Here is a 27,636-nt window from a genome sequence, read left to right as displayed (position 1 = left end):
ATAACAGAAAAAAAAGTCACATAAAATAGTAGCACAGTGAGCCTGGTAAGTCTGTTTACAACAGAAGCATTTCTCTAGAAACTTATCCAGTGTAAACTTACTTCAAGCAAATAGTGCCAACAAAATCATTTTTTTTTTTTGCCCTTTAGAGAATGCCAAACAAGTTAAATTTAAACTTTGTACTATAAGGATAGACCTTAACGACATACTTAAATTGAAGAATATAGTCTAGGAGAAAAGTCCTCCACCTAAATGATTACGGTCACCGGATCCAAGCGATAACTTAAGACTTAACTATGAACCTGACACCGTCTCGGCCAAGTAATACTTTTAATTAACCCAGATTTCCAAGTACTTGCCAAGTGTTTGCTATTTAAACTAGTGTTAATTTAGAAAGCTTACTTCTTTTTCTTTTTTTTACCACAAATAGTTGTTATTTTAAAAATTAATGTGAACACAGAACATTCATTAAACAATGGCAAACAGAAAGGAAGGCTAGGAGAACAATGCTCTAAACTGACAGCCCGGTGTGAAACGATCACACGAACATTGTATTCTGAAACTTCTACAGACAAATTTTCTGCAAACCCTTTTAATTTCTCCTACCCTCGCTTAAAAAAAAGGTCTTTTAATGGATAAGTTGGTGGTTGTTGGAACCCGTAATGGATGCACATTAGAGTGAAGTGTAAAGGAATCAACTATGCGCCTGGAATCACACCCACAGTCGTCTCTATTCTATTTATAATTAAAGGACACAGTTCATTAGAAAAGGATTGGTAAATTATTTCAAATCTGGTTAACAATTTTATCTCTCTCTCCAAGTTTTGCGATAATTTATTATTATTATTATTTTTACTTCATTTTTAGGTAAAATTTTCGAAATTGAGTTTCTGTCAAAACTTTATAGAAGCTCATTAGAGTGAAGCTCAAAATCGCAGTTCATAAGAATTCTCAATAAATGAATTTTCTGGGTAAACATTTCAGTTTCAAAATGGGGTTAATGAATCTACATCTGAATGATAATCAAGTCTTTAGAATTTAGAAACTTTTGATTCAACTAAAGTCAATAACAAATATGAATTACTCATAATAAGCTAGACTTATTTGCCTCAAAACTTGCCTACGACTCGAAAGACCTCCTTCATAAACAAAACAAATTTAATTTTTAGATTAGTAAATAGTATCATCGATAATAAACATAAAAAAATTGTCAATTAAAAGTAAGTGAATAAATAAAAAAAATGTGAAGACAGTTAAAATCGATAAACAATCGATAACAGACAATTTTACAACACAAAACTGTTATTTAGCCATAAATACTTTCTACAACTACGATTATCTAAAATGTCATTAACGTTAAATATAGATTTTGATGTTAGTATTGTTAGCCTGTAAACTTTTTATCTGTTTAAAGAATATGTCTAGTTCTTTTGTAAGAGTTTATTTTATGAGTCATTGTAGAATTTGAATTTGATCCTTTGCCCCAGAAAAAGATATTTACTCAAAACAGGAAAAGTATAATAAAATCCAATTAGCTGGTGTTTTTGTTGAAAAATTTATTGTCACGACCCGTGGAATCCCACCTACATCAAATATCAATTTTGAAAAGTGCACGTCGTCTTTTTTGATTACGCTGGCAATACACACTTACTCAGAAATGAGAAAAAGAAAACTTTTTCGTAATTACAGGTGTTCAAAACGCAAAATAAAAATCTATCGATTGTATTTTAGGAGAAAGTGTAAAATATATTGTTAATTACTTTGCAATTAAAGTGAAATAAGGAAGTGCCTATTCATTCAACAGTATTTCCAATGTCCAACTGCCAAATTAGGTACCATAAACCACACAATTTACTTATTCGTTTTTTTTTTTTTAAAAAAAAAAAGAAACATAAATTTAGCGATTTTCGTGGGTTCGATAATTAGATGTGAGTACGCTAAACCCAATTTAGGGGCCCATCTAAAAGCACTGTGCAACTCTTGTGCAAATTGAGGGAGTATTGAGCATGGCAACTGTTAGGGTAGTTTACCAAGGATTTGGATACTCGCCAGGGATCTTAAAATCTTGAAGAAGTAGTCAGTCCACTTTCCTCTCTCTCTGTGGAAAAACATTCGGGCAAAATTGCAACATCCGCTTTTCGGATTTCACCAAAACCTATGCTCTCTAATGGTACCCAGGAAAGAAGTACTATCTAATCAAAGATTTTTTTTTTTCTTTTTGCTGGTACGCTTTGAATGGACAATCTAGCAAGTTCTTCTAAGGTGCTTTATAATCATTAATTCATATTTAACCATACAATCAGGTACGGCTGGTCACCGTCAAAGGACCAAAACTCCCCTATGGGAAGGCCTACATATTTTACAGCAGAATGGATCAATGAACAATGATTTATAAACAATTGTATGATCCAATGAAATTAGTCAGTGATGTTTTATTTATTTATTTTTTAATTTTTGTCTTGTTTATCTATGCATTGGATATTTATTTGTGTTATTATTCTCTTTTTCTGTAAAATATGTTAATAAAGGCTTATTATTATTATTAACCATACAATCAGCACTCAAAAATTAAGTTAGCTCGGTATTAGTATTACTAATACCGATATACTAATAAGTTAATAGAAGATTTATTATCCTAAGATATTTTAAGGGGAAAAATTTACAGTTAAAAGATCAATGATCAAGATATATTTAGATGTTTAGATAGTAAAAGTTGAGTTAGTCTGTAGGCGCTACGTAGGCTTCGTGATGGGCCCTTAAGCCTTGGCTAGAGGGGCAAGCTGGATTAGTGTGAACGTCCTTTTCTTACGCTAAAACGTTTTGCGTAATTTCTTCCGTTACAATAATCATCATCACATCACTTTACTTAAATATCATTTATTTCCGCGCAAAACACACACACAAACACCTGCAAAACTCAGAGAGGAGAGGAGAGAGGAGGAGAGAAAGTGTAAGCCTAATATTTCTATTTTTTTGATTAAAATCAAAATGTCAGCAATTTCATTCGATTTAATTATTGGTAATTTAATTTTCAATTAAAATGACAATAAAATTGTCGTCTATTATACTTTTACTAAGAGAAAAAGGGAAAGGAAATGTGTAAGATATTTCCTAGTAAGTTGTGAGGATTTCAGTTATTGGAATAACGATATTATTATTATTTTTTTTTATAGAAAAATGGATCGGAATTCTAATGTAAACATTAGTAGCAGTAACAGATCTGAAAAACTGGAGTATGGACACGTATTTCTGTACGTAATATGGGTTTAAAAGATCATTTTCATCATTCTGAGAAGAGAAATACTACCACTTAATGTTTACAGGAAAATGATAGAAACTGATACATTGATTCGAGGGTACCAAATTGCTCAGGAAGAAGAATGTACGAGAGGAAATAAAATTTTCAATTTAAAAGAAACTTTTTATAATTTGACAAAATTTCCTTTCTACGTTTATGAACTATGAAATGAACATACACTGTGGCCAGTATAAGTGGCTCAAAACCTGTGCAATGTTAATAAAAATTAAATACGTAAGTAAAATTTCCTAACCTGCAAAAAAAACCTGTTAAACGGAAGTCCATAACGACGAACACTATGAAAAGCTGTCCATCTTGGAAAGCCAAACAAGTGCCCAAAAAAAAGATGCGCTAATAGATATGTACAGCATCAATAATGAGAAGAGATGCGCCTAAATTTGCCCAACTTGTCATTTACCAGAAATACCCAATTGATTGGCTCAGCGTAGAGAACATTCTTGGTAGAAAATATTTCCTGGAACATTGTAGGATCAAAGTATGAAACAGGAGACATAAGAATTTAGTGTCTTCAGTACAGCCTGATGGCCCAAGCATATCAGAAAAATCTCATTTACATTTATTGTTCCTTACTCGCTCAACCGAAATACAACAAGCTGGGTCTCCAGATGTCGAAAGATGTATCAAAATAACTTTCACTAACATGTTCTTTAAGCTCAGAACCTCCCAGGTTGACGGGGTACCTCTTTCGCTATTGTCATTTTGTCAACCAGAGGGTAACGACCTAACACCCCCACTTAGGTTACATTTTTAACATTCACCCTTACTACATTTAACATTCACAGCTATACACAGACCAATTTTACGTACATACGGATACGCTGTTTGCAAGCTCGACTGTGACCTTTTGTAAAATACCACTTCTTATTGATGAAAAAAAATCTATTTTTACAACATCCATAGTTTAAAAATAAATGAACTGGATACTACTTCCAAACTGCATGGCAATCAGGAAGCAATCCTTCCCGAAGGAAGTTTAATTATAACGAACTTTTATACAAAAAGTTTTGAAAGGCTAGTTGAGAGAAGTGTCAAAAATACATCACTTAAACACAACCTGTTTCAGCAGCTAACTTTAGCTGAATAGCTAAAACAAATTCAGTGGATCATTCGCCTGAATTTCTCTAACTTACTTTCATTTTACAGTTATGATTGCCAAAATTTCTCGATTAAGAGAACTAAAATTACAATTTGCATAGTTTTCACAGATAAGTTTTTGACTAGTAATGCACGTATTTTAGCGCGCTGCCTATTAACGTGTGAGTGAGTGAAACAGAATAACTTGAGCGATGTTATTTAGGATTAACGCTTCGGACTCGATCAAATAATAAACAGCAACTTTGTCTTTAAGCCAACGTTTCGACAAATTTATTGTATTCCTCAGGGCGTAGTTATGTAAGTTGGTTGTGTGTTACAGAAACGAACTGACCTGGCTATCAGAAATAATAACAATCTGCATTTCTGATATTCCTGATATGAGGTTAAGCAAGAATTCACCTATCAACTGTAGGAATTTATCCCTGGAAGATGGTGGAAATGAACCTATGGAACCAAGGTACCTTACTAAGTATACTTACTTAGCCGATAACTTCGAACTCCCCTATGGTCGTTCATTCAACCGTGTTCAATTCAGTAGCATGTTCTTTTAAACCAGTGAGAATACTGTCCACCTTTTCCCTTTTCAGCTTTGAGGAAGAATTCCTTTCGAAGATTTCCTTTCTAACTCAGTCAGTAGGGAAATTCCAGAAAGGGGAGCCAGCACTCGGGGACAACATCGTAGCTTGTCACTGTACCACTTCCTTCAAATGCCTTCTTTAGATACACTGAGGAGAGCAAACTTTCAACTGGATCGACACGATTTGTAAATTTAGAATTACCGTAGCAGTAAATTTTTTCCGTAACAGAAATTTTGTCATATCTTTTTAACGTTTTTTTTTTAGGCGCCACGGTAGCCGAGCGGGTTAAGAGGCGAGACCTGCAAAACTAATATGCATTGTGGTACTGGGTTCGATTCCCGGTCTTGGCCTTGGATTTTATTTAATTTATGGTTAAATGAGAAATAGTAAAGTACGTTTGCTAGTCACCTCCGACCATGACACCTAGTAAATGGTAGTTTTGAACGTTAAGCCCCGCCTGAAAAAATAGGCGAATACTTTACTTTCATACTGAAATAGATTACTTTACTTTTACTTTTTTTTTTTCTTTAGTTCAGTCTTTTTAAACTTAATTAAATACAATGAAAAATAAAGTTAGTAATCACTTTTTTATTTATTCTTATCCAATTTAAAAAAAATATAAAATCAGGAATATTAATAGCTATCAAAGGTATCACTGCCATCTGCTAGAAGCTGCTTAAATGGATGACGTCACTCAACAAGACATTAAGGGCTCTGAAGGTAGATATTACATTAATTAATATGAGAGAAGTATAGGCGGCTAGCAGATACCTATTTTACATTTAATTGCCAATAATTCCAATTTATTCATGAATAATATTAATGATAATCCTCTTTGCCCTTCAATAATTTGCAAAAAAAAAATCAATACTTATTATTTTAAAGAAGTAAAAGGGTAGAATATATTTGGTGTAATAGCCTATATAAAGAGTATTTTACCCGTAGATAGATGTTTAATGAAATCCTAACGTTGGAGGACAGCCCAAGTGAACCAATGGAACCCAATGAATAGGTCCAGTAAAGTTGACGAAGTGGCCACGGTTAGTTAGCTCAGAAGTCTGCAATCACAAGTTTTTTAATGTGGTTGATCGAGCTGAATTTAGTAGGCATGCATTTAGAGTAAATACTCTGAGAACATTTGGTAACAAAGCTAAGTTTTTTTTCACTACAGAGATGAGAAATGGAACTAAATTTAATAAAAGCAGGTCAATCAGAGGGAGTTAGACGAGTGATAACTCTATTGCACAATAATATCAGATAATGCTCTGAAAAATTAAGAAAGGTAGGAATAAATTAATATACTCAGTATCACAAATAAATATTCTGAAATCTCTATCAGAAATAGTAAGTTAGTATAGAACAAAAAAAAAGATTATGTTAAATGAAAATGATACAAAAGAGAAAAGAGAGAAATTAGTTCTCTTAAAAATAAGGACTACAAAAATAATCTTGTTATCTTTCAGGTTGTAGAGGCTGCGAAAGAAACTTACGAGTCTACGAAAGAGAAAGTTATGTGGTGTAGTAGAAAATTGGAACTGATATCATTGTAAAAGATATACATTTCATACGGCCGCTACGTCAAGTAAACGAGAAGCGCCCAATCTTTAGTGCTTTATATCAATCAGAAATAAGTTACCTATATGAAGGGGGGAATAAAACTGATTTCCTGCCCTAAAAATAGCAAGAAAAAGTAGTCTCAACGAAATAATGAAGAAACTCACAGATGGAACTATCTACATCTTGCAAGAATTAAAAGAAAAATTGCATTATTTCCTTATCTTTTGGTGGATACATCTCGCACGAAACCACTGAGCAAAAAAATAATTAATGCGAGCAACAACGAAAAAAAAGTAAAAAGAAAGTGAAAAGTATCTTAAAAATCGCAACGACAATCCTTAAATGATCGAATTACAATCTAGAGATTATAAAACTAATTCAAAAGGGCATTAAACGACAAAGAGGAAACTTCACTTTTGTAAGTTAGTAATGGCTGTAGTGTAGATAGATTTAATTTGCATACATTTTTTTGGAAATTCAGATGATCATAAATAATGATAAGTAGCACTAAAGTTTGTCACACCATGTACACCTAGTGTTATTACAGTTAAAAGTAAATAATGTGGACAAAAAGTTATAGTCTGTTACTGTGCAAGAATTATTTGTTTGGATTTATGAAATGTTAAAGTTATTCTAAGATTCATTTAATGATAATAATAAAAAAATCAAATTTATGCCTGAATAAGATCAATAGATGTGAAAAATTCCGCACCTGAATTAGGCATAATAGCAAAAAGAATTCTAAATGAAATTCTAAAACTAATTTTGAAAATAAAATTCTGTTTAATAATGTAAACAATTTTAAAAATCGGAACGATGAGATTAATACTGGGTAAAATAAATATTTACTATTATGTTCATTAAATGCGTTACCTTAAAACCAAGAAATGATACATTTATTAGTTCTAAATTAAAGAGTATAGGAATTTTTGTATTTTTTTTGTATATGTTCAAATGGTTGCAAAAAGAAACTTTTTAATTTAATGGTATAAAAGTTTTGTACGTTTTTGTAAAGTAAAAAGAAACGCTTTCTTTGACTCTATGATGTTCTTATTTAGTTGATTATTTATACTCGTACCTTTATTTTGTAAAAAATGAATTAATGTTATTTTGTGGATAAGCCCCTTACAATAAATTTTAAACTTGATTACTAAATTTACAAATGAAAACTCTATATTTGAAGCTTGGCTTTGGAATGTGCTGTAAAAAAAAAAAATCGTGCTACGAGGGTCGTTTGAAAAGTGCGTGCAAAGTCAGAGAGATAGCACCACTGGCGCGTATCGAGGTTATGTTTAGTTAGTAGCATCTCTTGGAAGAACACACACCAAGTTTCAGCCAGATCGGTCTATTTCTTTGTGTTTGGCATTCGTTTGAATCGAGGAAGTCGAGTGATTTTCAAAAAATGGACGAAAAAGAATTTCGTGTGTTGATTAAACACTACTTTATGAAAGGCAAAACGCCTCAGGAGACTAAAGAGAAGCTTGATAAACATTATGGTGACTGCACCTTCGATTAGAACAGTTTATAAGTGGTTTCAAAATTTTCGGAGTGGCCATATGGGCACAAGAGACGCTGAACGTTCTGGACGCCCTGTTGAGGTTACTACTTCAGAAATCATTGATAAATCCATGATATGGTGATGGATGACAGAAGAGTGAAGGTGCGTGAGATTGCTAGTGCTGTGGACATCTCGAATGAACGGGTACATAATATTTTGCATCAACATTTGGACATGACAAAGCTATCCGCAAGATGGGTGCCGCGATTGCTCACGCTTGACCAAAAACGAAATCGTGTCAAGTGTTGCAAGGACGGTTTGCAGCTGTTCCAGAAGAATCCGCAGGACTTTAAGCGTCGTTTCGTCACTGTGGATGAAACATGGATAAATCACTACACTCCTGAGACCAAAGAACAATCTAAACAATGGGTTACCAAGGGGGGAATCTGCGCCAAAAAAGGCGAAGACCGTTCCTTCGGCCGGAAAGATTATGGCGACTGTCTTTTGGGATTCGCAAGGAATAATCCTCATCGACTATCTAGAAAAGGGTAAAACTATTAAAGGTGCATATTATTCATAGTTATTGGACCGTTTGAAAACCGAGCTGCAAGAAAAACGCCCACGATTGGCCCACAAAAAAGTCCTTTTCCATCACGACAACGCACCAGCTCACACCTCAGCAGTTGTGGTCGCAAAATTAATGGAAATAGGGTTCCAACTCGTTTCACATCCCCCCTATTCTCCAGACTTGGCTCCCTCGGACTACTATTTGTTTCCCAATATGAAGAAATGGCTGGCGGGAAAAAGATTTTATTCAAACGAGGAGGTGATTGCAGAAACGAATGGCTATTTTCCAGACTTGGACAAATCCTATTATTGGGAAGGGATCAACAAACTAGAGCAGCGTTGGACGAAGTGTATAAGCCTAAAAGGAGACTATGTTGAAAAATAAAAAAGGTTTACCCCAAAAAATTAAGTAGTTTTTATTTTTGCACGGACTTTTCAAACGACCCTCGTATTTTTTTGTTCCAGGTTTATTATGACCTCGAGTTTTCACAATATTTATAAATTTTATATTTAATGTTATTATTATTATTTATTACAAGATAGTATAGTTTCACATCTTGTGTTTTATTAACCATTTACTAAGTTTGTCACTATGGACAAACAAATTCCAGAGATATTACTTCCTTTCTTTTTCATCTGGGCCTCTTATATCCTTAGGCCTTATGAGGATGAGAAGATAACCGTTTGTCACGTGTTATTAAAAATGATTTAATAAAGTTCTTAGGTCATGTACTGTTTGCAGTGTGTGTTTATGTATGTGAAAAAAAAAAAATCGCAACAAGCTTACAAGAAATTCTGTTTTGTCACTAAAAATGGTATTGACATGTTCAGATCGTAATTCCTCTGATACTATAAAGCGGTGGTAATCATAGTAAACAGTAATGAAGAGGAGAACTGAACTTGAGGCTGCTTAAAGCGCTAGGTTTTGATATAATTCTTGAACTTTTGGGATAGTGATGTACTCGTAGTAGTCATAAAAAATTAATAAAAGCAATCTTGAACGTAAACCTCACTTGATCATATCGTCTTGAGAATATGCAATAACAAAATCTGGAAACGACTCTGTAGGGTAGAAATGAAGAACAGTAAATGGCATAGCACGTAATGTTTACGAATTTAAGGCTTGTTTGGTTGAAAGATCGGATCATGTTGTCGCAGGCTGGCTAGCAAAAGTGTACAAGTTCTTTCAAGCGTAGGCAGGTAATTGACCTATGAATAATACCAGAAGTGGAAGTAGTGGCGTTCAACTTAGTATAAACTGGAGTAGCTTGAAGAAACCCGATGAAGATGGAAACTTTCTCATTAATATTAAGAAAACAAGTGATAAAGTGTTTTATTTAAAAAGTTGCAAACACTAAAGGGCTTCCTACCAAAAAAATTTGTTGATAAAGAAAACTAAATGTAACTTAATATGGAGTCGAGGCATACAATATGGAAAGATATATTGATAAAGAGGCAAAAAAAAGAAAGACTGGAGCTAAGAGCAAGAGAGAAGTTTAGGAGGAACAATGTGACAACAGATTAACCGGAAACAGGTGTATAATGGAGCTAGAGGAAGAAAGAAAACAAAAATTTACATGTTACTAGGTGGATGGGTGTGCAAAGAACTGGATGGTGTACGACATTTTGATGTAGCGACAATTTGATGTATTAGCTTGTCTCATTTCTCCTTACATTTTATACGCACATGATCTGTTCAATGGCTGTCAAATACACTCTGTTAAGCACCAACTTGTAAACTACACGAACAATAGAATGTTTTCTTCGTCGTTTGTTTGCAGCGCAAAACAATTTATTAATCTGAAATTCATTTTTTTTTTTTTCTTTTTATGCCATTATAAACTAAGTTTAAGCCAATATCACGAAAAGCCAATGCACTTACTAGGATAATGCACTCGAATGAAACAAAAAAGTGGTGTGAATATTCACTCGACTTTCTCTGACCTCAGTTAATGCAATTAAATTTTATTGAAATTTATCAATAGTTCTAAAATGTAATTAATATTTACTTTATTATTATTAAAAGTACCATTTTCGAAAATAGAACCATTCTAAAACTGCTATGATTTTTGTTCAGTTATTATAAAAATGCAAAGCAATAAATAAGGAGTTGCATCTGGCATTTATCGATCTGGAGGTCTACGATGAAGTTTTTAAAAAAAGATTGCAGTAAGCTTTAACCGAAGTAGGTATGATGATTAATAAGGTATTGAGGAAGTATCAGGATAACGTATCAGATATCCAGAACATTTCAAGCCTCTAAGGCTACTAAAAAAAAGGAGTTTTTACCTTTTATACCGATTTTGCTGAAAATATATAGGATAGGCTCTCATTGGTTCAGAGGGTGTAAAGATATGGGCTCGCATTGGAAGATAAGCTTTATTCTTTGCGGACGACTTTCTGAAGGAGGAATGAGAAAAAGGATTTTTGTATGGTTTTAGGAACTGCGGGATAGAAGCGGTCAGGCTCGAAAGAACATTAGGTCGCTTCACTCTGTAATAAGGAATCCATTCCTATAAAAAAGAAATAAATAACGAATCTTCTACTCAATTATCCTTAGAAGGAATTCTTGCCTATGACTCGGAAACCTGGGCTACTCCAAGAAAGGGTTTGTGCAAAGATAAGTACAATATAAATTGATTAATTGAGAAGGTTTTTTTTTTTTTTAAACAAAGAGAAGAGAAAAAGCAAGAAAAGAAGACATAAGAAGAAGGAAATGGAAGTTAAGGAGACTTTAAAGAATACAATAAAAATCTAAAAAAAAAAGTGGAAGCTGAAATATTATAATAAACACCTGCGAAGAATGTCCCCGGAAAGATGAAATAGAAAACGAGGACGTCCAGCCCGAAGATGGGAGTACGAGATAATGAAGAAGCTAGCCGGCAGAGGAGTGCGAGAAAAAGTCTGATGGTGCAGAGAATTTTGGAGAAACGATTTGACCCTGACGACAACCTAGTTGAAGAGAGACACAAATTAAGTAAGCATTAAGTAAGTAACACATAAAATTCACAAACAAAAAAGTTCAAAATCCATTCAGTAATTAAGTGGGAATCGGGTAACCAACTTTGACCAAAACATTAGTAGTGTTCCCTCAGTATCCCTTCTGAATTCTGGCAACATTTGATACTTATACATACTATACAGGTTTTATAATAAAGAAAATACACTTCATGAGGAAGCTTTCCAATGAACCTTGCTTAAAATAATGTATCTAAATAAAAATGTTACAAATTTAAATTTATATGAAGTGTAAGCGAAGTTTAAGAATTTAAACCATTCTCGGAAAAAATCGCTAAAAAATAAAAAAAAAAATTTCAGATAGAAATATTCAGATAATAGAAAGGATAACGAACATATTTTACTGTAAATTCCTTTCCTTAACCATTATTATCCAAGGCCTGGGCCGAGCACCGAACCCATTTATCCCACATCTACAAGAAGCAGAACCGTAAACTACACTAAAATTGTACTTAGAAGGAACCCTACTGGCAGTCTTCTTAATCAAGTTTTCCTATTTATCAAATAAAAGCTGTAGATGAAAATAATTAGTGGGCAAAAGTTAGCCCATGAAAACCGCTGGAGCCAATTCAAGAAAACCACCCAAAAAAACTCTGTACTAAGGGGTATACATGGAAGATTAAAATTGCTAAGTATAGTAGGTCTCCTAGAGGGACCTACAATAGAAGCTGTGAAGTTTCAGTTTCTTGCGTTGTAGATACGTGAAGTATGAGCGAGCGCATGACGATGAACTATAATTTCCGTGTGTAGAATCGTTCAACCCAAATAATGGCTCATATTTTCAACCGATAGGCGCTATGTGTTTTGTGTAAGTGTTTAGGGTGTCAGTCATAAAAGTTGTTCGTGTTGTTAGACTGGAATACCCGCAGGGACGCCAAGATCCCTGAAGAAGTGGCTAGTCCACTTCCCCTAAAGGGGTTTTCACCACATAATCACTCTCCAGTATGATGTAAACTTATTTTTTTCCCCCGTACTGTTGATGTGGTCCACTAACTTGGACTTTAGATTAGCAAAGGATCAACTTATCAGCAAAAAATATCTTAAAAACTGCAACCGACTACTCAAAAGACTTCTTTAATGAAGATTAAAACTCATTTTATCAAGTCATCTTAATACCTAATTTGGCATACGGAACCTAATTATGGGCTGCAACTATACGTTCTAACCTTTAGCAAATTCAATATTTGTTGATGTCTGAACTGACAACATTTTACGTTCTGAAGAAGACTTTTAGTGCAACCATATTTAGAGTCCGGTATTTTTATGGCATCATAACTTTGGCTCCTCTTAATCATAACTTTTCTACCCACCATCTTCAAACCGTCATTGATAAGGAATCTATGGCTGGCTGATTGACCTTAAATTTTCTAAAGGTGGAGACAGCCTTATGGACTGCTATTACCTAAGCAGTCTTCCGTTCATCACAACACTTAAGAACATTGAAGATATATTCAAAAAGAATTAGAGCTTCCATTGGACAAAACAACATTAACGTAATAACATCTAATTCCTTCCTTATTCACCTTCAAGTTTAATGCTAATTATCTAAAGACAATAAAAAAACCTCTAGAAAAAATCAAAAAATATATGCATCTTTCAGGTTAAAACAGACAGAACCTGAAACTAAAGAAAAAATATTTCATTACACTCACATTCCTGGATTTTCAGAAAACATTTTTTAGAAAGGCAAAATTTAGAGAAAAAACACGCCAACAGAAGAAGCTAAAGTCCTAGAATCCTCCTTCTAACGCTACCCCCCAAAAAAAGAATTTCCCCTGAAAAAATAGTCCGTAAAATGGTTACTTACAACGAAAAAGAAATATTAAGAAATCCGTGATTTCAGTTAAGAAATCAGAAAACTTCGTTTCGACTTTCATTTTTTTTTAAGAACGCAATACTTATTGTTAGAGAATGTTCAAATTAAAAACAGCCATAAGAAACACTGGGCACCAATAGTAAGACAGAAAAAAAAAGTTAAGGGTCGAAGGTAGAGGCTGACCTACCTGATGTATGCTGACGGTAGCCACATGGTCGACTAAATGTGGCAAACTGGATACCCGGCTCTCATATAGCACTCAGCCCCGGACACTCGCAGATCGAGAGTGACAGAGCAAGCGAGACAGAGTCCAGAGTATTGTCGCCCTCACACCACCACCTGTAGGATTCTGCTCACACAACGCTATTACCGCCACTTTATCAGTAACTCAGCCTCTGTGTGTGTGTGTGTGTGTATGAGCCTGAGTAATGGTACCAAGTAGTAGGAGGAGTGCTTAGAGTGAAAAGTGGAGGGGGCTAGACTACCGCGCGCGCCACAGGAACAAGAAGAGCACAAAGGAGGGGTTGTGGTGGAAATGGAGATTTGGCGGCATCTAGGCGGCAACCGAACTGCGCATTTCTCCAGTTTTCTTTAGTACATGTTCTCGGCTTTAAAATGGGGAATTCATTTCCTAAGCAAACTTTACACTTTATTATTTTTAGTAAGATTAGATGAAATAAACGCCATTGAACTCCTAGAAAAAGATGTTTTACTCAATTTAAAACCTTTAAGAAAACCACGTAGAATTTTCCTCCATTTAGTGTCCCAAAGAAAACATACAAATAAAAATTAAAGGTCACCAAATGACCAAATTATCTTCAAGTCCAGGGGCACCGACTCCTTTTTCCAAGGCATAATCTAGTTAATAAACAGACCAAGGAAATAGCGTCCATTTGGGAGAGCACCAACTCAGGGCCTCGGGACATAATAAGACTCTTAATCGTGGGCTTAATTTATTTCTATTTATTTTCTAATTTATTTTTATTCCACTTTTCTGTTAGTGTAAATCCAATAAAAATAGGACAATTGTGATTCATTATTTTCCATTCAAACAGAAAGGAGTCAATTGAAATATTATAATTAGACCCAGTCGGAATCTAAATTCGTCTTTTATCAGCTAAATGCATCTTTAAACACGGCAGACCGTTGGTTAAACAATTATTTTACATGTATATATATATATTTTTAAAGAAGTAACCACGTCTCTAATCTCGTATTTTATTAAATCACTTCTAAATTTCCAGCATTTCAGCCATACCTGATACGATTTCAGATAACGATGGATGGCTGAAACGTAAAATACTAAAAAATTATTAATTAATAAAAGTAAAACCTAATCGAACATATTGAAAACATGGACCAAAAAATAAATTAAAAAATTTACGTTTATAATTGAGCTTAGTAGCAAATTTCATTTTGAAGATTACAATTTTTTTGTTTTCATTTTAAACCACTTCAGAAAAAAATTAATACATGATTTTCTAAAGATTTAAAATTCAAACATTGCATAAAAATATCAAGTGTTTTTATTAGGCGGAAGCTGAAGATAGCAGTTTCTCAGAATCACCATAGAAATCCATTTCACGGGCTAATTGGATTCAAATGATCCATTTTCAAGAAAATATTTAAAAAGGCAAATCGCATCCGAAAGATCCAAAATAATCACCAAATTTGAGTTTTTTATTTATTTTTTTTTTTTTACTCGATTAAAAATCAATTTCTGGAAAAATGTTCAACCATTTTTATTTTGAGGATTTATCATTACAAAATTTATTGGATGCAATGAGCAAAAGCTTTTTTTTAAAAAAAATGGATTTTTTTGCTAGCTTTGTCAATCAATATTGATGATTACATTATGGCTAAAGTGCAAAAAAATAGAGAAAATTAATTTAATATTGAAAATGTTTTAATGGTAGATGCTATTTGGTGGAATGGCTCCGCAGTTTGAATATGCATTTGAGACCTTGTACTAAAACAAACACGGGCAGCAGATTTCAGTGATGCTATTGGCATGGAAATTTAGTGAGATATTCTAAAATTCAAGACTGATGAGTGGTGAATGTGATTCGACGATTTGCTGGATATTTAGAAATCATAGTTTCAATGACATCACGCAGAGTGACTGTCAGTCACAATGATGGTGTAGTGCCCACACATGGCCCTCGTGGTATCAGACTGTCTGTCTAGTGGGGTAAGTCCATGTAGAATTAAATGGGCTCTCGACAAGGAGACCGCTGATGACAGCAACAATTATGCTTGCGCATTGAATTGTTTTATTCAAAACATACGAATCTTGTTCAAAAGGGGTAAAATTTTTCACTATGGAGAAGGGATTCTTGGGTATTCACACTTCCCTTAAAAGTCCATCTATCTTAGTAAACCTGTTCTAAAGCCAACAAATATTGTTGCGGAAATTTCAAGTTTGAAGGAAAGAAAGGCAATATGAGAAAGACTTGTTTCCTCTCCAGAATACATAAAATACATTTAACATAGTTTTTTATTATTAGTAAAACCAATAGTAACAGAGCTATTCACAACGTTGTAGATAGTTACAAAGGAAATGTCATTAGTTCATTATAGAAGAAAACCGATGGAAATGTTGAAAAGGGGAGGAAGACGTTTACGAAAAGTCAATTTCCTTACTTTATAATACTCAGTAATTTTGATTGCTTCCCTTTTAGTAGATGTCCCATTTCTCCTTTCATTTCTTAATGCAAAATATATTATTTGTAAAATACTCTCAAATGATATGCACCAATAATGAAATAAATGTTTTCCGGCTACCGTGAAAACGCAATAATTTAATTTAATTTTTAATTTTTTTAAACCTCAACAGCAAAAATTACCAGGAAAAAAAGAAGGTGTAAAGTATTGCCTATATTTCAGGAAGGCTGGTTTTACGTCCAGCTACCAAATTAGGTGTCTGAGTCGGAGTCAACTATCAAAGTTCTCAAATTAAACATCAAATAAAATCCAAGGCCCCGACCGGGAATCGAATCTAGTACCATAATACATCTCAACTTTGCGGACTTTACCTCGAACCGCTCGACTAATACGGGCACTACACGTACTAAACAGCAACACTATTTGTATTTTTAAACTAAACTGCACGACTGAGGCTAACGTTTGTGACCATTGGCGCCCTAAGCCTTATAAGTATATTGCTATGCTTCGATCGTTATTGACAACCTCGTTTTATCAATAGGCAGTATGTTTGTTGACGGTGTTAGTTCTGAAAAATACTAAGTGCCAAAGAAATAACTCTAATTATAGAGGACGGTAAAAAAAAAAATTCTGACTGTGTACAGATATTACGACTACAAGGCGCCACGGTAGCCGAGTGGTTAGAGGCGAGACCTGCGAAGCTAATATGTATTGTGGTACTGGGTTCGATTCCCAGTCTTTAGGCCTTGGACTTTATTTAATGGTTAATAAAAAAAATTTACAATAAAGTACGTTTGCTAGTCGCCTCCTTCCACGACCACCTAATTGGTAGTTGGACGTTAAGCCCCGCCTGAAAAAAAATAGGCGATTACTTTAACTACTTTATTACGACTACATTCCTCCTCTATAAACTCGCAATTTCAGCTACGTACTTAATTTCTACTATCACTTAGTGAGGGTGGTAATATATTTCACAAAAGTAGAACACTAGGACCGTCCAAAGAGCACTTCTTTCCACACTCAGCTGAAAAATAGTTCACACAAAAAAATCAGCCTAGCATTTATTCACGATTAAATAAAATTCAGAGTTAAGTGACTTAGCAGTGACTGAAAACGCTCGCCATTTTTCCAAATTACCCTCCATCTGATCTCTTAAAACTTGATCCACTAACTAACTATTAATAAGGGCAACAGTTTTGCTCATAAGTGATTTCGGCTGGCCTCTAACGTGTCACTTCTCATTTCTGTATGATTTACGTCTTACATAATGCGGCTATGAATTAATTTATGTTGCAAAGATTCCAAATTAGTAGAAAATCAGGAGAAAATAATCAACTTACTACAGTAAGATTTATGGTAAGAGAAATGCATGTGAGTAGAAGAGAAACTTCATGGTAGAACAGATAATATTGACTTTTGAGTGTATTTGCAATGAATCATTTTGTTGGAACCCTAGAATTTTAAAATTTTACACAACCGCAATTAAAAAAAAAAAAACTGGCGTCGATCTTTTATAACTATTTTTATTTTTATTAAACTATGATAGTGTTTTTAGAGCCATGATGTAATTAGTAAGCTAACAAAGTAACGAGTGAGCTCATAATTTATTTTTTTTTGTGTGTGTGTTCTCTTTTTTATCAGATAATTAAAGAACTATTGAATTGTTTGATTTTTAGCTTATCGGTTGGTTATAAAACTTACGCTCAGGTTACTGAACTATATAGATCACTGGTTGTTTTTAGCGACTTTTAACTTAAAGCAGAAGCTAAAAACTTGCAAAGTTTGAAGCTATCCTAAAAATTATATAATATTTTTTTTTCTACAATCCTCCCACACATTCATAGCGCGCTGTATGACTAAAAAAGAAAGTGGTAATATTACATTTTTTCACAAGTGACAGTTTTTAACTTTTATTACAGTCAGATATTGTATTTTTTTTTTTTTATTACACCAGAATAATACGTTTTAGTTTACTTGAAATATTTTAATATAAAAGTTGGAATATTTAGGCAGATCTTTTGAACAGTAAAATACTGGCAGATGATTAAATTATTTTGGAGAAAAAAAAAAAACTGTCTCCGTTCCAGGAAAACGCTTTTCATCAATTAGTAAGAAAGTCTAAGACCGTATCAAATTATCGAACTTAGATACGATTCTCGATATCGAGTTTTCTACTTTCTTTTTATTATTATTATTATTGAGATCCCCAAAGTCTAAAAAAAATGGGCCTCTCTGATTTCACGCACACACACCTCTTCCCTCAAATGTTTACCCTGGAATCGAAAGTAAATTAAAGAAAAAGGAATTTTAGATGAATATCTTCCTCTTAACATATGGAAAAAGGTACATCCATACACCTTTCGGGAAGGCACAAAAAGAGCTTGGAGCCAATCACTTTATGCCTACCATCATTTCTCATATTAATGTGATAAGTTACCACTTACGATCCGAACCAACAGACGTATCTTAAGACTATCAATATTTTTTTTTTTTTTTGGCGCATCAACAGCTGAGGTCATTAGCGCCCGGAGCTTTTTCCAGTGCACTGCCGGCCTCCGGACAGTGTTCTCTCGTTACAGACAACACTGTCCATCACCGGACAGTGAGCTGTAAGAAGCTCCTAGGAAGAGAAAATCTAAGGGTCAGCTGCTGGATTCGAACCCGGGACCTCCGCGTGGGAGTCCAGTATGCTAACCTCATAGCTAATCCCTTCCCTCGACTATCAATATTGTTTGAAAATTTGTAAAAAGAATACATATAATAACATTAAAGTTAAATATCTATTCAGCATAAGTTCCAAGTTTCAAAAAAACTTAGGAAACAAAAAAGATAAACTAAAAGAGGGTGTCAGCCATATTTCAGGTAAAAGCTAAATTAAAAATGTGATAAATGAACAATAACCAGAAAAATTCTAAAATAACCCTTTTAACTGAATTATTAGTAGCAGCTCAAATTCATGCTTAGTATTACGTTAAATTTATCGCAAAAAAAAAGGTTATTTATTAATAAGTTTCTTTATTAATAAAGTAAAATATTTCTTTCTATTAGAATAGTAAAAAAAAAAAAAATTTAACGCCCAACGTGGGGCTCGAACCCACGACCCTGAGATTAAGAGTCTCATGCTCTACCGACTGAGCTAGCCGGGCTTATTAAAACGACGCAACTATCCACCTACTTAATACTTAAAATCATTAACTTCTGCCTAAAATACAAAGAATTCAAGAATTCAACTCACCTTTTTTCATTAAAAAATCTTCATTTATAATTCCAATGTCATTCAAGGAAAAATTTATTCCAATATTACTCGTATTAAATTTTCTTCAATTAAATATTGGTACAAGCTGCATTTACCTCTGAACAATCCTGTGGACAAATTAATGAAATTTTTTTACAAAGACGTAAAATTATCTTTAAAATTTATAGGCATTAAATTGGCTTCTTTATTTAAAGAAAAAAAAGAGAAGAAAATGTATTACTGCACAAAAATGCGTATATTATATTAAAAATGTGCATGGCTCTGCCATCTAGCGGATAAAACGCCAAGTACTCGTAATGCTTGGAAATTTTTATTTAAATAATCCATTCGTCTTAAATTAAATTTAAATTTAAACTGTTTAAATTTAAAGTAAAAATGGGGGAAAAAATTATAAAATTAACATAAATAAAAACAAAAAGCAAAGTAAAACATATCTGAAAATAGTTAAAAGAAAGATCATATAAATGAAAGACTTGGATTCCACTATAAACTGAGTTGTGTGTTATGTGGTGTGAAAGAAAATGGAACACAGAAAATGTTGACGACTGTTTGTTTGTTACTACTGTTTCATTTGGAAAACCTTTTAGTAAGACTTGGCACCCCTGCCGCTCTACTGAGAGCTAATCCTTGTCCCCTGGTACTTCTCAACTTTATTGGGCCACTTTTCTGTACACTCTCTAAGCTCCTAACAGTAATATAGATAAAACAGAAATCTATAACAATACAATAAAGAAATTTATTATTATGACTCTAATGCTTTATTAAATATAGAAATATAGCGAAGAAAATATACAATCTTAGTATTTTTTGTATTATTTAATTACTTTACAGCACCCCAATCACAAAGAATATATAACACTGTTAATAAATGTTACAGAGCTAAAAGTTTTGCATAAAAGACATTAATAGTACTAAAAATAGTGAACTATTAAGGTTAATTATACAAATATAGCAATAGTATTCTCTCAAAGTCCCTATTCTGATCAGCTTCAAAATTCAGCACCAAATCAAAAGTGCCAATTCCTCTGCGTACAGAAATCCAGCTAGAGTTATAATTAAGAGAAAAAAGATCTAAGAATAATGATTTAGTGAGGCCAGGAAATAAAAGCTGGACAACTAACCAGAAAGAGACATCAGTCGATATTGCTGTGTCCTTTAGATACTGCTACTGCCACAGCTACAGCTACATCTTCAACAGCTACTGCTGCTGCTACAGCTGCAACTGGTTCTACTGGTACTACAGCTACGCCATTACTGCTACAACTGTTACTACTTCAACTGCCGTTACGGCTTTTACCGCTACTTCTGCAACTGCATTTGCTTCAGATACAGCTATTGCTGCTACAGCAACTGCAGCTCATCTGCTTCTGCAACTGCTACTGTAGGTACTGCACCAGCTTCTGCTGCTACTTCTACTGCTGCAACTGCTTCAGCTACAGCTATTGCTGCTACAGCTACTCCTGCATCAGCAACTGCAGCTCATCTGCTGTTGCAACTGCTACTGCTGCTGCGACTGCTACTGTAGCTACTCCACCTGCTTCTGCTACTACTTCTACTGATGTAACTGCTACTGCTGTCCAGCTACAGCTACTTGCCAGTAGCTACTGCTACGCCACTGCAGCTCAACTGGTTCGGCTGCTACTTCTGCTGCATCAACTGATACTACTACTGCTGCTGCTACTTCAGCTACTGCTAAAACTGCTGTGTCTGAGCTGATACCGCAACTTCTTCTGCAGCTATTTCCACTGCTACTCAACTAATTCTGCTACAACTGCTACTCCGCTAATGCTGCTACTACAACTGCTTCTGCTACTACCTCTGCTTCAGCTGCTACGACTACTGGTACTCCTACTACACCGCTTCTACTACGGCTGCTGCAACTGCTACTGCTTCACCCGCTAAAGCTATTCAACCACAAATTTCAAAATTAATATAATTAAATGAGAATATTAAATAAGAAAACCAATCGTCAATTCAATTGAACAAGTAATTTCTAAATCATAAATTGGAATTGTTATATAACTTTTACAAGTTACACACAAATATAATTGTTTGAATCAAGTAAAAACTCTTTTTTGGAGAACACAATACGCTACGAACATTACGGCAGTGAAGTTAAAAGAAGTAGTTAGATCAGTAAATGTAGATACTATTGACTTATTTCCGATAAGAATTACAGTAAATAAAGATGCTAAAACGATTAAAAGAGATGCCAAAAGATGTGAATTAAGTTTGTTAACAGTTTACTCTGAATTACAGACTTATCACCTTGTTAGCAACTCAAAATATTTAAGTAAAGTTTAGGAGCTCTATTCAGTTAGTTACAATATTCTTCAGAGCAAGTTCTATAGAAGGTATGTATGTCCTGTTCATCGCTTACTGCAAGTTACATTTTTATCAACTTGACAAATAACATTCCCATGATGGTTAACCTGAAATTTATAAATACAGATAATTAGTTTCTGAATTTAATTTAACATTATTAGTTGGCATTTTACATAATTAACTTAAAAAAAATAAAATAAACAACAAGACGGACGCTATCCACGGTTATCTGATTAAATGCAGCTCTGACGTTATGGACTGAAGAGTTGAAAGTTGTCCAACTGATTGTTACCAAACTTTTGCTGTTGAGTATAATCTCCAAGATTACAAAAAAAAAAATCGAATGTAAGAAGAATATCACCTTGTTACTGAAAATTAACACATACATATTTATTGTAAGTTTAATTCTAATTAGGTTTATTAATTTCTTTTCTAAAAATGGATGAAACTAATGAACTTAAGAAAGCTTATAAGATAATTAGATGGACATTAGTTAGAATAAATTATATTAAAAATTAATTTATTAATTGAAAACTAGTTATCAAGTAGTCACTGATTTCAAAATTTATCATTCGGAATAAATAGCAGAAATGATTTTTCATTATTTAAAATAAACAAATGAGAGATTTAGCAGTATAAAAACGTATTAAGGATGTTTTCAATTTCATAAAGATTTTCTTCGAAAATTTTATAAAACTCGGAAACACGTTAAGAAAATAAATACCGCAATATTACGGCACACAATTGTTTCTGGGCATCAATGAATCCAAGTTCCGCAAAAAATTGTAATCTAGACTTACCCGTTCACAACATTTTGCAGTCTCTTTCTTTTTTCTTCGTCAGCATGGTTAATTTTAAAAACAGTTCTGAGCTCAAGAAACTATGTTTTGGTGGTTTTGCAGTGTAGTACCGACAGTCCAATTTCGGAAAATGAGCTGTAAGAAAAATTGTTGTAAGGGCAGCTGAATTTGAACTCAGAAAGCCACCCACTGGACCCTTTTATCACTATCAACCAACACCGAAGGGTAACTGACCAAACTTACCTTGTAAATTTTAGATTTCTGTACATGGTTGTACTGGAGTCTCCTGCATATGCACTTGAAGAGGAAAGGGGAAGATCTCTTGGATTTATACACCTGGACGATCAGAAATAATATTGGGCAATACCAATATAATACTCTAAGGCTCAAACACACGTCTAAGTTCACGAATTTTGGCGAGCACACTTCCGGAAACTAACACAATTGAACAAGTAGTTCAAAATGCAACACGCCTGGCCAAAAACAAAACAATTCACTCAAGGAAATGACGTCTTTTCTCGTAATCCGCTTTCAGCTATTCGCCATGATAAGAAGGGATAGGTCTACCCCCTCTTACCTAGCTTGTAGCCAGATTTAATAAGAAATTTATGACCCGCCTTCCGAATAATACCTTAGACGAATTGGCAGCAATGCTACAATACCGGGAAATTTAAACTAATCTACCGTACTCAGTAAATATTTTTTCAATAAATTACAATCTACCGACAGTTTTCTCAAAAGTTAATATACAAATATTAATTTAATATATTAAAAATTAATTTTTACTTTTAATTAAAACCTGATATTATTCATTTTTTTTCTTCAGTTTGTTGCAATTAGCCAGTGCATATATATTATATCTTGACTTACTGACGTCACATGACCTAACTGGAGCTGTTGTTTCCAGTGAATTTAACTAATTCCTAAATACCTGACTGTTTCTTACCCTAAGGTTAGATATACTTGTAGAATTGGCTGTCATACGTCCTTCCTTCTGCATTTACAATTTAATTTAATTTTTTTGTATGCCTTAATTGCTCCACACCTATTTTGACTTAGAACCAGAACTGGTCAACTCTATTACACCTTGTTGCTTTTCTATTTTTTGTTTTAATTTTCTAAAGCAGTTTCAGCAATTGTTTTAATCATTTATTTGTTGACCCTGAAACAATGTGTTCAACTTATCGAGTATAGTTACCTTCTCTGTTAAATAATATTTAACCGGGCTGATAATTTTTTAAAAATATATACATTTTAATTTGCTTTAAAAAACATACCATTTTGTTATCGCCTTTACTAATTTTTGTAGATGGTTCAAAAAAAAAACTAGATTATGGTAATTAGATAAAAAACGGAGATGGTTCTTTCTAGACTTGTCTCAATGATAAATACTAAACTAAAGGCCTCTCAATGAACCATTCATAACAAGTCAGTAAACATACATCAGTATAAAAGGCAAATACGAATTCTTTCTCCCTAGAGATCGCTGCCTTTGACCAGCTATTGCTTTGCTTAGTTTGCAAAATCGCCTTTCAGTCCAACCACCAATCAGCTCATATTAGCTACAGCTGATAATTTACTTACTTCCTGATCTTCCTTTTTCTCAACTTTTTCCAGGGACTTGCAGAATGGATATATCTCATTTTTCTTCACTTTCTGGCTATGGAGAAAAATTAGTCAAGTACCATCATCCATTTCATTCATCATATTGGATGACTACATCTTTAACTTGTCGTGATGCATAGCAGTAACCGCAGATTTTCTTAATTAAAATTTTTATGGATCCGGCTTCTGAAATATAGACGACACCTAAAAAAAAAATCTCTAGATTATGGTATTTAGAAAAGAAGGTGGTCCTTTCTGGACTTGTTTCAATGATAATTGTTAAAGAATCATTAACATACCATGAATCATTACACTTAAGTATAAGAAAAAACAGAGGAATATCAGGCAATGCACAGAAAAAAAATTACAGAGATATAATCAAAAACGTGTTTATTTTCACAGTAAGTGAAAAATGTTCCAGATCAAGGAGCAAACAAGAAAATTAAAATTTTTCCAGTCTAAAGAACAAATACGGGGGAAGTTCTGAAACAATAAAATTAAAATAATTTTTTTAATGATTAATTTCAATTAACGTTTCAAAAAAACTTTTGGTTACCTCATAATGCATGCGAAGAAATCATCTAAACATTTGGGCTTCCTAGTGGTCTGGTAACATAACAACATTTGCTTTAATAGATAATAACAAGTAATGCTGGTGATATTTATTAGTTAATAGGGTTTAAAATAAAACCAAACATTAAATTACCTTCGGTTTCGGCTTATGTACTTTCTTCTTGACTATTTTCTGTAAAATAAAGATACAACAGCTTTTAGATTAGAGAACTGTAAATAAGTCTGTCAGGCAGTAATTCCATTTTATTTATTGAAGCCATAATGCTAGGGTTCATTCGGGTTAGTGTGAAGTAAGAATACGTAGCGCACGGAACCAAAGGTAATGATACAAACATTGATTTAAAAACCAAAGTTAATTTTATTTTAATAAATACCATAGGATTTGTAGTTTTTTGAAGTCAATCTAAGATCACTCATTTGATCTACAAGAAACAAGAAAAGCAGTACAGTTGGAATTTGGGATAACATAAAACCTTTTTGCAAAGTAAATAATGGTTTATTGCTGAAGAATTGTAGAGGGAGGAATTCTGTAGAGTGGTAAGCACTGGACCAGCATACTAATACTTCATAAATGTATTCATATTACTATATATTACTAATTACAGTCGAGGCTCCCATAAAGGACACTCTCACTAGCGACCACCTCCATTTACGGACAGTTTTTGCCCCATTTACCCCGTTTTACCCCTATACACTTTTTACATAAAAGAACCTCCACCTAACGGTCACTCTAAATAGCGAACGCGGACATTGATTTTGGGGAACGGATTAAATGTTTCATCTCCCACCAACGTCCACCTTATTATTAAAAGTTCGTTTGACGCGGTGATCAAAATAATTATCTCCTCTCAAGTTTTTGTTTTTTTTTGTTTTTTTCAAAAGTTTCTTACATGAGCTCCATACATCTTGTACCATTTTAATAATTTTTCAATATTGCTTTGGATGAACAATATTATTTTTTCCGATATGTCTCCCAAAAGAAAGTTGTTAACTCTAAAAGAGGAAATAAATGTGTTGGAAGATTTTGCAAAAACCAAATCAAGCCATTGTTACTTGCCGAAAGGTTTCTTCTGTTTTTCAAAGAAATTCTATTATTCTGCAAGTTTGCATAATTTCTAACCAAAAGTTAATTATGTACAATGTGGTTTGGAGTTGGAAAAACGGAGATTACTAATATTTTGAAGGACCGAGATGGAAACTACGCTTTGAGAAAACAAAACGGCTAGCAAAACAAAATTAGTGATTATTTTTACAATGTTGAGGAGTGATTTAGTAAAAGTGCGTCTGTCCATTGAATTTAGCAAAAATTTACCGCTCATAAAGTAATAAAAAAAAGTTAAATGTGGATAAAAAATGCAATGTAAATTTATATTGTTATTTGTATTAATGATTTTTTTGATGATAATTATCAGAAAAATGGTTAAATAAAATATTATTTTTTAGTATGATGATAATTATTAATGTGTAAATAATCTGTATAATAAATAAAAATGTGTAAATAATAATAATAATAAATTAATAATGTTAATGATTAGTAAAATAAATTTTAATATAAATTATTATTGTTATAAATAAATGAGATGATTATTATAAAAATTATTAAATAAGTATTAATAAGTGTATTTTTTTGATAAATTTTTTGGATAATTAAGAAAAATTTTATGCATATCATATAGATAAATAATTATGCAATTATGCACGTTTATAAATCTATTAATAATAAACAATTATTAAATAGATGTTTGGGAAAAAAAGACCCATATTTTTTCTTTATGAAACTTGCCTACCTTCTTCTAACGGCCACCTCGAAACAGCGGCCACTTTGCTTTCCCCCGCCAGTGTCCGTTATTAAGAGGTTCGACTGTATATATTAATACATATTAATGATGCTCCCTACAAAAGTACTGTTTTATCAATAAGCCTCGTCAAGTATCAACTTTCGTTTTACATCAAACTGTGTAAATTCCAGCTAAATTTAAGTTAGCAGAAAATAACAATCATAGCATTATAAATAATTTAAATTTTACACGACTTTTTTAGTACGGAACTATTATATCTTGGATGTGTAAGGTTTCAGCCGCACTTCTGGTTCTTAATCACGGCCCAGTCATAATGAGTCTCCACAAACTAAGATATCCCTTAGCTTACCTCAGGACTAGTGTAATTATTATGCCTTGACAATTTTCTTGCGAAAAACTAATACCATATCAAATTATATTATTAAGTAACACATTATTTTCTAAAAGTTTATTACGTATGTATCTTATTTAGAAAACTTACTTTCTTTGAAACAACTTTGGTTGTATTCACTTTAAAAATTTCACTAACACCATTGATTGCATTCACTTTAGTATTTTCACCAACTTCATTGATTGCATTCACTTTAGTATTTTCATCTTCTGCAATACAGGTGTTCATCAAATATGCAAATATCACTCCTAGCACAATTAACCTAAAATTCATTATAAAATAAAAAAAATAAAGCAAAATCCCAATTGAGCATGAAATTATTGAATAAATTTCAACGAATTTTAAGTAGTAACATTTCGAATCGCCAATTTCCTTTGGTACGATCAAAAGAACGTTCAGCCAGATTCATGTGAGATATATAATGTTAAATAAGAAAGTAGGTATAGCCTTAAGTTCATTAGGTGTCTGATGTTAATAAGTTAGCAAAAGAGGACGAGTTTTTTTTTATATCAATGCTGAAAAATTAAATTGAATTTATAATTACAAAATTTAAACAATAAAAATCGAAATGTTTTTAAGATGAATAAGGCCAAAATGAAGGGCTTGTACGCCCCTATAGAGTGTAAACCCTGTTTGTAAAATAATTTATGGATCTTCAGGCTGAATTTTCTACAGATCTATAGAGCAAAATTCTACAGATTCGTTATTATCTTCTGCTCATTCAGCTGCAAGTCGTTCAAAAGGATAAGTTTATAAAAGGATATACGACAGTATA

The 27,636-nt window shown here is 33.1% G+C and overlaps 1 protein-coding gene and 1 non-coding gene across 4 annotated transcripts in view; both read right to left on the bottom strand.

The window, feature by feature from the left end:
* The window catches only part of AstCC (Allatostatin double C), a 62,228-nt gene that overhangs the window by 25,464 nt on the left and 9,128 nt on the right, over positions 1-27,636 (bottom strand). Inside the window, exons 10-17 of one of the 3 annotated variants that reach the window (XM_074114920.1) lie at positions 26,952-27,123; positions 24,805-24,843; positions 24,655-24,704; positions 24,398-24,581; positions 24,078-24,302; positions 23,440-23,655; positions 20,490-22,628; positions 19,348-19,475 (exon numbers count right to left, since the gene is read on the bottom strand). In XM_074114920.1, coding sequence (XP_073971021.1) covers positions 24,557-24,581; positions 24,655-24,704; positions 24,805-24,843; positions 26,952-27,123 — 286 coding nt within the window. In that variant the 3' untranslated portion in view covers positions 19,348-19,475; positions 20,490-22,628; positions 23,440-23,655; positions 24,078-24,302; positions 24,398-24,556. Of the gene's footprint in view, positions 1-13,635; positions 13,818-19,347; positions 19,476-20,489; positions 22,629-23,439; positions 23,656-24,077; positions 24,303-24,397; positions 24,582-24,654; positions 24,705-24,804; positions 24,844-26,951; positions 27,124-27,636 lie in introns of those variants that run through there. The other 2 variants (XM_074114918.1, XM_074114919.1) reach the window with 2 other exon arrangements.
* Positions 19,186-19,258, bottom strand: TRNAK-CUU (transfer RNA lysine (anticodon CUU)). Its single transcript has one exon. It is a non-coding gene; the product is annotated as a tRNA-Lys (tRNA).

Source organism: Rhodnius prolixus, unplaced genomic scaffold (assembly GCF_049639745.1).
Source record: "Rhodnius prolixus isolate KJV_2025 unplaced genomic scaffold, Rpr scaffold_7, whole genome shotgun sequence".
NCBI classification, from domain to species: Eukaryota; Metazoa; Arthropoda; class Insecta; order Hemiptera; family Reduviidae; genus Rhodnius; species Rhodnius prolixus.
The sequence above is the reverse complement of the archived record's forward strand: the minus strand, read 5'-3'. Positions and strand labels throughout refer to the sequence as shown.